The 14,575-nt window shown below is 40.5% G+C and overlaps 1 protein-coding gene across 1 annotated transcript in view; it reads right to left on the reverse strand.

Moving 5' to 3' along the window:
• The window catches only part of BRCA1 (BRCA1 DNA repair associated), a 61,413-nt gene that overhangs the window by 36,912 nt on the left and 9,926 nt on the right, over positions 1 to 14,575 (reverse strand). Inside the window, exons 3-8 of the mRNA XM_007449887.1 lie at positions 7,652 to 7,729; positions 6,603 to 6,691; positions 5,647 to 5,786; positions 3,665 to 3,770; positions 2,672 to 2,717; positions 256 to 332 (exon numbers count right to left, since the gene is read on the reverse strand). Coding sequence (XP_007449949.1) covers positions 256 to 332; positions 2,672 to 2,717; positions 3,665 to 3,770; positions 5,647 to 5,786; positions 6,603 to 6,691; positions 7,652 to 7,729 — 536 coding nt within the window. The remainder of the gene's footprint in view (positions 1 to 255; positions 333 to 2,671; positions 2,718 to 3,664; positions 3,771 to 5,646; positions 5,787 to 6,602; positions 6,692 to 7,651; positions 7,730 to 14,575) is intronic.

Raw genomic sequence — 14,575 nt, forward strand, 5'->3', positions numbered from 1 at the left:
AAAAAAAAAAAAAAAAAAAAAAAAAAAAAAACGTAAAGGCAACAACGAATTACATAGGGTACCATTATAACCATATCAGTCTAGTGCCATTGTCAGGCTGCACCATGACATCTGAGAAAGAACGATATTCTAATTCTGCCAAGAAATGTTGTGAATTATAAACGTCCCAAATGGTTCTTCAGAATAATCTAATTACAGTATCGCATCTACCTATTCTTTCTTTAGTGCCTGTTAAGTTGGAAGATTTGCCATTACCCTTTTTTGCACGATTCAAACTGGCTTCAGCCTTGGCTCCTTGAGGGGTGATTTCTAACAATTCATGGTCTCCTACACTATAGAGAAAAGACAGAAGCCTTGGTGAGAAACAGTAGTTTATATGCGCAAATAGTTGTCACATGATCAAGTATTTTAGCTCCTCTAGGTAGGGTTGCAATAAGGGTGATTAATTTGATTCACTTTTTGAAATCTGTGCTTTGGTAACTTCTGGTCAAAATGAAATGGTCAAAGACTGAGAACATACAGTCACAAAAATCACAGCAGTAGTATAGAACATTGTTTTATGGACATACAAATGAGAACTAAAATTTAAATGATGGCCAAATAATAGCTAAAAGACAGTAAAGAGAAAACCAACAAAACTTAAAATATATCTTAATGAGAATACAAGTACAAAGTTATCTAAACAAAGGGAGCACTGGGATGGAACAGACATTCCAATAGAATGCAAAAGCACACCACTCTGCAGCACTGCCTTCTGTGCTTCTTTTCAGGCTAAAAACCATTTTCTCCCAATTGAGAGATTAGGAAAAAGTCATTTGCAAACAAAATCTGATTGGCAATGACACCATCACAGATCTTAGGGTCAAGCAATAATTCCTAACGAAAGCAATTTGACAACCCAGTTGGGGGCTGCTTGTAGATTATGGTTTAATTTATGTAGACAAAGTTTGAGTTACAGACGGAATTAAGGAACAGGAAGGAAAGAATTGAAAACTGAGTACTCTAATGTTTTCAACAGTCACAATTATCACTGAGTCAACACTGCCATACATGAGGAACTAAGCTAGGGCACAACCATCTGCTGGAAGCAAGTCTGTGCATAGTTCTAGGGTTACTTTAAACTCTTTCAAACTCTTTACTAAGAAACCAACCAACGAAGCAAAAAGGATATTTTCTGGACTTCCCTGGTGGCACAATGGTTAAGAATCTGCCTGCCGAAGACCTAAACAGACATTTCTCCAAAGAAGATATACAAACTGCCAACAAACACATGAAAGAATGCTCAACATCATTAATCATTAGAGAAATGCAAATCAAAACTACAACGAGATATCATCTCACACCAGTCAGAATGGCCATCATCAAAAAATCTAGAAACAATAAATGCTGGAGAGGGTGTGGAGAAAAGGGAACACTCTTGCACTGCTGGTGGGAATGTGAATTGGTACAGCCACTATGGAGAACAGTATGGAGGTTCCTTAAAAAACTACAAATAGAACTACCATATGAACCAGCAATCCCACTACTGGGCATATACCCTGAGAAAACCATAATTCAAAAAGAGTCATGTACCACAATGTTCATTGCAGCTCTATTTACAATAGCCCAGAGATGGAAACAACCTAAGTGCCCATCATCAGATGACTGGATAAAGAAGATGTGGCACATATATACAATGGAATATTACTCAGTCATAAAAAGAAACGAAATTGAGCTATTTGTAATGAATGAGGTGGATAGACCTAGAGTCTGTCATACAGAGTGAAGTAAGTCAGAAAGAGAAAGACACCGTATGCTAACACATATATATGGAATTTAAGAAAAAAAAATGTTATGAAGAACCTAGGGGTAAAACAGGAATAAAGACAGAGACCTACTGGAGAACAGACTTGAGGATATGGGGAGGGGGAAGGGTGAGGTGTGTTAGGGCGAGAGAGAGACATGGACATATATATACTAACAAACGTAAGGTAGATAGCCAGTGGGAAGCAGCCGCATGGCACAGGGAAACCGGCTCGGTTCTTTGTGGCTGTCTGGAGGGGTGGGATAGGGAGGGTGGGAGGGAGGGAGACAAAGAGGGAAGAGATATGGGAACATATATATATGTATAACTGACTCACTCTGTTATAAAGCAGAAACTAACACACCATTGTAAAGCAATTATACCCCAATAAAGATGTTAAAAAAAAAAAAAGAATCTGCCTGCCAATGCAGGGGACATGGATTCGAGCCCCGGTCCGGGAAGATCCCACATGCCGCTGAGCAGCTAAGCCCGTGTGCCACAACTGTTGAGCCTGTGCTCTAGAGCCCGCGAGCCACAACTACTGAACCCGTATGCCACAACTACTGAAGCCCGCACACCTAGAGCCCGTGCTCTGCAACAAGAGAAGCCACCGCCATGAGAAGTCCGCGCATCGCACTGAAGAGTAGCCCCCGCTCGCAGCAACTAGAGAAAGTCCGCGCGCAGCAACAAAGAACCAATGCAACCAAAACCAAATAAATAAATATTTTTAAAAAGGATATTTTCTCAGCTATAAAATGAGGAGATTAAAGTAGATGGTCTTTAAGGTCTATTCCAATGCCATGATTCTAACCTAAAGAAATACCAATCCTTAATATTAACTAGATACAAATATGCCAGCTTCATAGAAAAAGGCTCTCTTTGACTCACCTGAAATAACTGGCCTTATTAACTGTATCTTCAGATGAATCAGATCCTAAAAAAATTCCCCAAATACCCCCAAATAACAAATCAATAAAAGGATTTTTATTGAAAGGGTTAAACTCAAAAAATACACTTGTTGCAAAACATATCTTCAAGAAATATTTACTGAGCACCAACTACATGGCAGACACAATGATACATGTCAGGCAATACAGAGAAGTGGTCATAAGCACAGGTTTGAACCATGACTCTTTCATTTACTAGCTTTACGACCTTGGCAAAATTTCTTAACCTCTCTGTGCCTTAATTCCCTCATCTGTAAAATAAGTATAATAGTAGTAATCATCTCAGGTTTGTCATGTATCTTAAATGAGTTACACAAGTAAAACACACCAGTGTGTGCACTACAGTAGGTGCTCCTAAATATTCTCTATTATAATTATTTTGATTATTTTTATGAGGCAATACCTGTTGTCTAGGAACTTATGATCTTAAAAGGGGAAAAGACACAAGAAATTTCAGAAGAATATGACAAGTGCTATGTCAAACATTAGTGCCTGGGAGCTCAAAGGAGGGCCGTTCTTTCCAATTATAAATATACTCTAAAGGATAAGACATAGAGAGACCTGTTTGAACTGAGCTCAGCTGTTCTTAAAAGTCTTTCTAGTCTAGTACAAGTTATCTTAGATCCCTCCAAATGCTGTAGCCCACTCATCACATTCTTTCTTAGCCCTACTCTCCATATTTCCAAAGTATATTTACACATAGTTATAACCAGACATCCTTTCTTTTGCTCTCTTTACAAAGGAAGGTTCTTCAAGGTGAGACCTGCATCTTTTACATTATGTATAACACATCATAAGGCTAGTAAAATTATTTTATTTTCACTTCCCAGAGCTCCCTGCCACTGTATAAATTGTGACCAAGGTTTTTGGTAAAACTCCTAGACAAGGAATCCAGCAACTATTATTCTAAACTTACAAATTCTGAGACTCTTACCCAATTCAATGTAGACGGACTTATTCTGAGGTTGTATCTGCTGCTTTGTCCTCAGAGATCTCACAATTCCAAGGTTAGAGAGCTGGACACTAAGACTGGTTTCCTGCTAAGCAGTAAAGAATGATCAACAAATTGTTGGCCAGTTCTGTGCTTTTTTTTTCTTAACAGAAACTCAAAGCCATGGACAAAACAAATAGACCATTATCAATTAGCTAACATTTATGACACCTCAGAAAAAACATTTCGCAGACTACACACCAGAATGTATGAGTTTTGTGTGCTTTGAATACTTTTCCCCTCTCTCTGTTGTTCTGAATTTTTCTAAAATAAATATGTATTATCTGTGTAATATTTTTAAAGATAAGGAAAGCATTTTTTTTCTTTTTGATTTTGTTTTTGTCTTTCTTTTTTATTTGTTTATTTAGTTTTGGCTGCATTGGGTCTTCGTTGCTGCGCTCGGGCTTTCTCTAGTTGCAGGGAGCAGGGGCTACACGGGCTACTCTTCGTTGCATGTGCAGGCTTCTCATTGTGGTGGCTTCTCCTGTTGCGGAGCACGGGCTCTAGGTGCGGGGGCTTCAGTAGTTGTGGCATGTGGGCTCAGTAGTTGTGGCTCACAGGCTCTAGCGCGCAGGCTCAGTAGTTGTGGCACACGGGCTCAGTAGTTGTGGCTCACAGGCTCTGGAGAGCAGGCTCAGTAGTTGTGGTGCACCAGCTTAGTTACTCCACGGCATGTGGGATCTTCCCGGACCAGGGCTCAAACCCATGTCCCCTGCATTGGCAGGTGGGTTCTTAACCACCACACCACCAGGGAAGCCCCAAAGTAAATTTTTAAAAAGGATAAATGAAAATAAAGAAAACCCAGCAATGGGCTTCCCTGGTGGCACAGTGGTTGAGAGTCCGCTTGCCGATGTAGGGGACACGGGTTCGTGCCCCGGTCCGGGAAGATCCCACATGCCGCGGAGCGGCTGGGCCCGTGAGCCATGGCCGCTGAGCCTGCACGTCTGGAGCCTGTGCTCCGCAACGGGAGAGGCCACAACAGTGAGAGGCCCGCGTACCACAAAAAAAAAAAAAAGAAAACCCAGCAAGCCTAAGAATATTCAGTACAGGAGAGAATATTTAGAAACGGGACCTTACTTTGATGAAGCTTTCCTTCTTCTTTTTAAGCCCTTCAACATCTACCGAAAAGTGAATGCTGGTACTATGAGAACATTTTTTTTTAATTAATTAATTTATTTATTTATTTTTGGCTGCGTTGGGTCTTTGCTGCGCGTGGGCTTTCTCTAGTTGTAGTGAGCGGGGGCCACTCTTCACTGTGGTGCGCTGGCTCCTTATTGCGGTGGCTTCTCCTGTTGCGGAGCACAGGCTCTAGGCTCACGGGCTCTAGAGTGCAGGCTCAGTAGTTGTGGCTCACTGGCTTAGTTGCTCCGCAGCATTTGGGATCTTCCCAGACCGGGGCTCGAACCCATGTCCCCTGCATTGACAGGCAGACTCATACCCACTGCGCCACCAGGGAAACCAGAGAACTATTATTTTTAAGATCTTCATTATTCATTCACATAGAAATAACAACAGCGCAAATCTCTGCATTTTCTTTGACAATTACACTTTTAACTTGAAGGAATTTTCAAATGTTAAAAACCGATTTTTTTTTCCAGGCAACTTTTCAGAGGAAATAACACAGAAGTTATTTCCTTGTCCCTGGAGAACTGCCATAAGATGATTATTTTAAAAACTAGCAAGCTGACCATCAGTGTCCTTGTGTCTATCTTAGACAGATATGGACAAAAATATGTTCATCAGAATGAACAAAGCACTAAAACTGGGGACCTTCTCTCGTCTCCTCTAACTCTTGTTTGGCCACTTAATTTACCATCTTCCCTTGTTTACTGACTTTTTGTGTAAATCCATAAGCATCTAGCACACTCACCAACTCACAGTGCTCAATAAAGAGATGTTATCAGAATACACAAAAATGGCCTTACCAAGGTAGGATTTTCAGGTTCACTCTGTTGAAGTCTTTTGGCCCGGTTTCGGTAGCCCATACTTTGAATGATAGAAACTTCCTCCTTTAGATGCTCAGGAGAGTTATTTTCCTTTTTTGAAAAGTTATAACTGTTTGCAACTGTGAATTACAAAGGAAAACATTATTTTTGCAGTTAGAAAAAAATGTATTAATTGTAAGCAAAGAACCAAGAGAAAGCCTGTGTATGCTCTTTGTTGTACAATATTAAAACAATGCATTAAAGGTTGCCTATACTTTTTTAAAAAATGAACTTCAGAAGTTCTACTCCTAGGAAACAAACACACAGACCAGTTATTTCTACTCCTTTTTTTCCCACCTTAATACTAACAAATTTGCCTATTAATACCATATTTCACTGAAACTAAAATACCAGTGATATAAAATGCACCATTATTTTCTGTACCACTAAGAAAGAAAACACTAAATTAAACAATGACACACCACTGATGGTAAACTGCTCCCAATTTTGGAGATGTGCAAATAAAAAACTTGCATCTTAGGATGGATAAAATAAGGTGTGAGACCAGTGGGAATGATTTTAAAAATAGATTACAGGGGCTTCTCTGGTGGTGCAGTGGTTGAGAGTCCGCCTGCCGATGCAGGGGACACGGGTTCGTGCCCCGGTCCAGGAAGATCCCGCGTGCGGCGGAGCGGCTGGGCCCATGAGCCATGGCCGCTGAGCCGGCGCGTCCGGAGCCTGTGCTCCGCAACGGGAGAGGCTACAACAGTGAGAGGCCCGCGTACCGGGAAAAAAAAAAAAAAAAAAAAAAAAAAAAAAAAAAAGATTACAGATAAAGAGCTAAAGTTAACCTAGACCAAAAGGTCTTACCACCTATCAAATAAAATAATTCCACAAACTTCCATTTTAATAGATGGCCACTTGAGCATTGGCCCCTGGGGTTATGCAACACTTACTGTGCAATCCTGTGTCAAGCTCAAAAGCATGAATGATCTTCAATAGCTCTTCAACAAGCTGACTAAATCTTGTACTTTCTTGTAGGCTTCTGAAAGTAAATTGTTTGAAAGACACACTTAGCAAATGATTACCAACTTTTTAAGGACACTAAAATAAGGAAAGACATGTAAACAAATAGAAAAAGAAGTAGCAACAGTTGAAAAAAAACTACATGGAAAGAACAGAGCTATTAGTGACATTACACTAATCAAAACATCACTGACAGCAGAATAAACCACATAGCATATTGATTGTTTTTATAATTTTTTTTGGCCATTCAAACTTACCAAAAGCCTATAATTATTTAAAATAATAGTACTTTGAATCCACAGTAGATATAAATCCACTGCAGAGAGAACTTATTATTCTTAACATCTGAATCCCATCCACCCAAAGTACCACTTCTAGCTCTCAGGGATTTCTGCCAAATGATGATTACATTATTTCAAAATCACAGATAGATAACCATGTCCAAAGAGAAATTTTGGTTTAGGACAGTTGTAGGACAATATAATTTATATATTCATTTACATATCTGAGTGACTACTATGTGTCAAACATTGGAAAAACAGTGTTGACTGAGACAGACAAAGCCAGGGCCCTAATAGAACTTACATCCTGGCCAGAGGGACACACAATATATAAATGCATTGCATATGTGTTTGTGTAAATAAGTAGAAATATACGCAAGGAAGAAAAATAAAAGCAGGATCAGGACAATGGGGGCAGGGTGGTACAGTCCAATATTAGATAAGACTGCAAGTTCTTGCATCATATAGAAGGATTAGAAAAAGGCAATGAATTGCTAGTACCTGTCTAAGGCAGATGTACTGTAAAATTTTCAGAAAAATGACTTTAGAAATAATTTACCCTGTCAGCTAAACACCCTTTTTTTATATATTTTTCTACTGATGAGTGGTTTGATAGGAATACCAGCTATGTTATTAAGGAATTTCTACTTTTTCCTGTTGTTGTCACTTCCAACCTCCCAACTACCCAAATTATATACCTTCTGGTTATATCATTCTTACACAAAGGACACTGTGAAGGCCCTTTCTTCTGGTTGAGAAGTTTCAGCATACAAAATCTATAAATTTTAAAGAATGAAAAGAACTGAAGTTACATTTTTTTTTTTTTTTGCAGAGAGAATATTCAAAAAGCAAATAGCCATGAAAAGATAATCTCACAACTGCCCTTAAGAGCCATTTTAAAGGTAATGGCAGGTGAATTACAACCAATGGCCTTCTTTAATTGTTTTTAGATGCTGTATAATCAGAAAACAAACTATATAAGCAAAAATCTATGAAAACTGAACTTACATGCATATGGCTTACTATTATGATCAAATAAAACCTATTAAAAGTTAATATGGCATATTTAATGATATACTCATAATTATTTCATGCTGCATAATCAGACATAAATGGTAAGTGGTTCAAGTAAAATGATTATAATTAGTTTAAAAACTCAGCACCTCAATACAAAAGTTACAGTAATCAAGACAGCATGATACTAGCATAAGGACAAACATATACATAAATGGAATAGAATGAGAGTACAAACATACATCTATGCTATTGTTGATTTTCAACAATAGCACCAAGACAATTAAATGGAAAAGGAATAATCTTATCAACAAATAGTGCTGGGACAGCTAGATATCCACATGGGAAAAAATGAAGATAGACTCCTACCTCACACAATACAGAAAAATTAACTCAAAATGGATCACAGAACTAAATGTAAGAACTAAAACTATAAATGTCTGTGACCATGGGTTAAGCAATGATTTCATAAATAAATAAATGGCAAAAACACAAGCAACCAAAGGAAAAATGGGTACACTAGACTACATCAAACTTAAAAACTTCGGTGCTACAAATAATACTATGAAGAAAGTGAAGGGACAATCCACAGAATGAGAGAAAATATCTGCTAATCATATATCTGATAAGGGACTTGTATCCAGAATATAAGAACTCTTAAAATTCAATAAAAAAAGAAATAACCCAATTAAAAAATGGGCAAAGGATATGAAGAACTATTTTTTCCAAAGGAGATATACAAATGGCCAATAAGCACATGAAAAGATGCTCGATATCATTAGTCATTAGGAAAAAGGAAATCAAAGCCACAATGAGATGCTACTTTATGCCCACTATGATGGCCCTAATTAAAAAGACAGATAGGGCTTCCCTGGTGGCGCAGTGGTTGAGAATCTGCCTGCTAATGCAGGGGACACGGGTTCAAGCCCTGGTCTGGGAAGATCCCACATGCCGCGGAGCAACTAGGCCTGTGAGCCACAACTACTGAGCCTGTGCATCTGGAGCCTGTGCTCCTCAACAAGAGAGGCCGCGACAGTGAGAGGCCCGCACGCCGCGATGAAGAGTGGCCCCCGCTTGCCACAACTAGAGAAAGCCCACGCACAGAAATGAAGACCCAACAGAGCCAAAAAAAAAAAGACATAATAATAAGTACTGGCAAAGATGTGGAGCAACTGAAATCCTCATTCATTGCTGGTGGAAATATAAAACAACGCAGTCACTTCGGAAAACTGTTTGGCAGTTCCTCAAGATGTTAAACAAAGAGTTACCATAAGACTCTGCAATTCTACTCCTAGGTTTCTTTCCAGGAGAAATGAAAACAGAAGTCCACATAAAACTTGTACACAGGACTTCCCTGGTGGCACAGTGGTTGAGAATCCGCCTGCTGATACAGGGGACACGGTTTGAGCCCTGGTCCAGGAAGATCCCACATGCCACAGAGCAACTAAGCCCGTGTGCCACAACTACTGAGCCCACATGCCACAACTACTGAAGCCCGTGCGCCTAGAGCCTGTGCTCCGCAACGAGAAGCCACCGCAATGAGAAGCCCGTGCACCGCAACAAAGAGTAGCCCCCCGGCTCACCACAACTAGAGAAAGCCCATGCACAGCAAAGAAGACCCAACGAAGCCATAAATAAATAAATAAATAAAATAAAATAAAATAAAATAAAATAAAATAAAAAACAAAACCCCTCAAGGCTGGAAGAAAACATGCTCCTTTTTATATTCACAATGCCCAACAGAGTATCTGGCATAACCATGCTGCTCACTAGACATCTAAGGAATGAAGGAGGCTCATTCAGGGTTTTAGAATGGCTTTGGATAAAGAACAATTTTGTTGTTTGTCTCAGACATTGAATATGGCTAAGAAGACTTGAAGATCATATGCAACATGTTCAGAGGCAGCTTCCTTTTTTGTTTTAATAAATATTTTAACATTTATTTATTTAGGCTGCGCTGGGTCTTAGCTGCAGCATGCTGACTCTTAGTTGTGGCATGCAGACTCTTAGTTCTGGAATGCATGAGGGATTCTAGTTCCTCAACCACGGATCAAACCCGGGCCCCCTGCATTGGAAGCACAGACTTTTACCCACTGAACCACCAGGGAAGTCCTGAGTCAGCTTCCTTAAGAAAGGAAAATACGGCTCCCATTGGCTGGTGGTGTCCGTGAAAATCAACGTTGCCTTAGGAAGAAGACAAAAGAAGACTCAAAAGAGAGGTAGAATGGAAAGAAGGGAAGAGAGCAAAAGTAGCTGTGGTGATGATTATTAAAAGCAGTGATTCACACTGATACAACCAATATTTACTACATGTCCAGTATTGTTCTAGATGCAAGAAATTCAGTGGAAAAGGAAAACAAAATCCCTGCTATTATAAAGGACATAATATTATGGCGAGGGAGATGACTGGGGAAGGGAGTAGAGAAGATACCGACATTGAAGAGAGCCAGGAAAGAAGATTTAGGGAGCTGAAAAGGCAGTGGGAGGGCCTCCCTGGTGGCGCAGTGGTTGAGAGTCCGCCTGCCGATGCAGGGGATGCGGGTTCGTGCCCCGGTCCAGGAGGATCCCACATGCCGCGGAGCCATGGCCGCTGAGCTTGCGCGTCCGGCAAGGGGAGAGGCCATGACAGTGAGAGGCCCACGAATTGCAAAAAAAAAAAAAAAAAAAAAAAAAGGCAGTGGGAAGGCAGTGAGCCAGCAGACACTTAGAGAGCACTTTTTACTGGCCACGTCCTTTAACATGCATTGCTCTCTCTGTCTACACAACCCTGAAGTATTATCTTCATTTTACAGTAGAGACTTGTCCCAGATCATACAGTAATCAAGTAAGTAGTAAAGGTGATACTGGATCTAGGATTGAACTGTAGCAAAGCCCATGGTTTTTCCACCAGAGAAAGTAAATGTAGGTAGGTCTGGTCAAGGAGACCCAGGGGTCCTACTTCACTTATATAGTTGCTTGAACTACCACATTGCACTTGACAACAGTTCTATAGTTTAGGGGACAGGGGTATCAAAAAGCTACCTGCTCTGTATATAAAGCCCATTTAAACATTTATTTATTTATCTGGCGGTGCTGGGTCTTAGTTGTGGCATGGGGGATCTTTGTTGCTGTGTGCGGGACCTCTGTTGTGGCATGTGGTATCTTTAGTTGCGGCATGCGGGAGGCATGCGGGATCTAGTTCCCCTACCAGGGATCGAACCTGGGCCCCCTGCATTGGGAGCACAGAGTCCTAACCACTGGACCCAGAGAAGTCCCATAAAGTCCATAAAGAGCCACAAAATAGAGGCTACCACTCCTTGAGAAGATGCAAATACTACCTGCACTCTACCATAATGGCTCTAGGAGGCATCAATGCATCACACTGGCAAATGGTACAATTCAACAATTCAGAGTAGAGGTAGGGAGGTAATTCCCTAAACATAGCACTGCAGAATACAGCAGCTAAGATATTGCGTGATAAGCCAAGCTATAGATGTTGCAGCCTGTACAATAATTACATAAGTAACACAGGAGAACCAGATACGTAGAAATCAACCAAGATATTATGAGTTCCAATCTTTCTTTATGCTAGAAAAAGAACAGACTCATAAAGGTTATTAACTAAACTCAAAAGAGAAAATGAACTTGTACATGACTTGAAAAGATTGAGCTAAGGAAAATATTGACAGATCAACAGTGGCATGTCTTTCAGGGCTCAGAAGAATTTATTAAACTCTGTTTTAGAGCCCTGGGGAATCTATGTGATGCACTAATTAAATGAAAACACATATACAAGTTCTACATAAGGTTCTTAGTGAAAAGGTCTAAGAAAAGTTTTGGGATTCTTGGGTTTCTAAAGCCCAATGGTTAAGAAAAGGCAATACATTTTTAAAGAAAATGCAATATGCTTTCTAAAGGGCAGCTTCAGCTTTTTAAGAAAATGCTGATGGAGAACAGTAAAATCACAGTGCCACAAACAATCTTGGGGGACTTTTTAGAGTACTCATTTTTGAGCACATCTACACCCTGAACAGTTTAACAAGTTATGGAAACTCATCTAATTTTGAGTTGCTTGTCCAAGTCTATCCTGGCAGGAAGCAATGAATTAATAGTTCTAACTATAGGCAAAATAAAGGCAAGCTGACTTTTGGCTACCTTCAGTTATATTGGGTGCCCTGGCTTACTATCAACAGAGCTAAGATAATAGACAAATACGGTCCCTTGTTAAAGGAAATAAAGACCCTGAGAGCTCCACAGCTTAGCATCTCAGCATCCACTGATGTTGCTGGTCCCACCAAACCTTCTCAGTTTGTATAAATAAGGTCCTGTTTTCTTTTCTTTTTTTAAAAATTTTATTTATTTTTGGCTGTGTTGGGTCTTTGTTGCTGTGCGTAGCCTTTCTCTAGTTGTGGCAAGCTGGGGCTACTCTTCGTTGCAGTGCACGGGCTTCTCATTGCGGTGGCTTCTCTTGTCGCGGAGCACGGGCTCTAGGCGTGTGGGCTTCAGTAACTGTGGCACATGGGCTCAGTAGTTGTGGCGCATGGGCTTAGTTGCTCCATGGCATGTATGATCTTCCCAGACCAGGGCTCAAACCCGTGTGCCCTGCATTGGCAGGCCGATTCTTAACCACTGCGCCACCAGGGAAGTCCTAAGGCTCTGTTTTTTTTTTTTTGCGGAGACCACTATTGTGGTCTCTCCCATTGCGGAGCACAGGCTCCGGACGCACAGGCTCAGCGGCCATGGCTCACAGGCCTAGCCGCTCCGCGGCATGTGGGATCTTCCCAGACCGGGTCACGAACCCGTGTCCCCTGCATCAGCAGGCGGACTCTCAACCACTGCACCACCAGAGAAGCCCCAAGGCTCTGTTTTTTAATCAAACCTCTGGTTTGTACTTTAGTTCCAACAATTAAGAAGCTTTCTTTTTTTAAATTTTTATTGGAGTAGAGTTGATTTACAGTGTTGTTAGTTTCAGGTGTACAGTAAAGTGAATCAGTTATACATATACATATATCCACTCTTTTTTAGATTCTTTTCCCATACAGGCCATTACAGAGTATTGAGTAGAGTTCCCTGTGCTATACAGTAGGTCCTTATTAGTTATCTATTTTATATATAGTAGTGTGTATATGTCAAGCCCAATCTTCCAATTTATCCCTCCCCGACCAAGAAGCTATCTTGAGCTCTTCATCTGGGAGATTCTGCCTAGTTTCCTTGCCCAGTATCCCAGTCCCCTGAGTCAAGGCTCTTGTCTCCTAAGGATGAGAATCTTACCACTAACCCTCAGTCTCCTATGGCTGGGTCCCTGCTACTTTTCTTCCCTTATAACTACCACCCTGAACTTCTCATTTCTGCTGCTAGACTCCTGAGAGACTATGTTCAATCTACTTGCTAGATTATCCATCTCTTGCCTATTTCTGGACCTCTGACATACTGACCTATTACTAGATTACAGAATTCCCTGGTGTCATGATCTAATGTATCCAGCTGTGAAACGTCCCCAACACTGATTCACCACTTATCTGGATCGCCTCAGTTAACTGACCCCAAGACTTGCCTTACTTGGTCTATCTGGTCCTTAAACCTCAGCCTTCCTTGGTCTAGTCCCTCTTAGTATCCTCCATATAAGTGAATAGAAAGGTTATCATTCTAGAGCACTGCTTCTCAAACTTTAATGTGCATAAGAATCTCCTGGGGATCCTGTTAAAATGCAGATTCTGATTCAGCAGGTTTGGGGTAGGGCTGAGATTCTAGGAAGTTCCCATGTGATGTGGTTGCTACAGACCCATGAGTCCCACTTTGAGTAGTTAGTATCTAGAGCTGTGTTGTCCAATACAGCTGCCACATGTGGCTATTGAGCACTTGAAATATGGCTAATCCGAGCTAAAATGTACTGTAAGTATGGAGAAACACAAGCTTTCAGAGACTTACTACAAAAAAAGAATGTCAAATATCTCATTAATATTTTATATTATATTTTGAAATGATAAAATTTTAGCCATAATTGGGTTAAAAATATATAACTATATTAATTTCACCTTTAAAAAAACCTTTTGGTAATGTGGCTACTAGAAAATTTAAGTTAGATTTATATGGCTCAGATTATATCTCTTTGGACAATGTGGTCTAGATCTTTCAAAAAGTATTACACATTTCATCTGTTGTTTGGAAACTGCAAGCTAATGCATGAATGGCCTAAGTAATATTTTCTAAACTGGTACCATTGTACTTTTTGTATATCTCATGAAAGATTTCAGAATTACAGGCTTACTCCGGTCAATAAAGCTTTGTTATTGTTAGCAATTAGAGTCCACCTTGAGAAAATACAATTAATGCTTGGGGGTATTTTTCTGAACTTTCTTATATAGATCAAGGTGTTATTCAGACTATAAAGGTATTACAGAAGATATTTCATGAAAAAGTTGATCTACCACACAGGCATTATACTAAACTTTTAATTCTAACTTATCACTTAAAATATGGCTGGCTAGGGCTTCCCTGGTGGCGCAGTGGTTGAGAGTCCGCCGGCTGATGCGGGGGACACGGGTTCGTGCCCCGGTCCGGGAGGATCCCACACGCCGCGGAGCGGCTGGGCCCGTGAGCCATGGCCGCTGAGCCTGCGCGTCCGGAGC

The sequence above is a fragment of the Lipotes vexillifer genome, unplaced genomic scaffold, assembly GCF_000442215.2.
Source record: "Lipotes vexillifer unplaced genomic scaffold, Lipotes_vexillifer_v1.1 scaffold2106, whole genome shotgun sequence".
NCBI classification, from domain to species: Eukaryota; Metazoa; Chordata; class Mammalia; order Artiodactyla; family Lipotidae; genus Lipotes; species Lipotes vexillifer.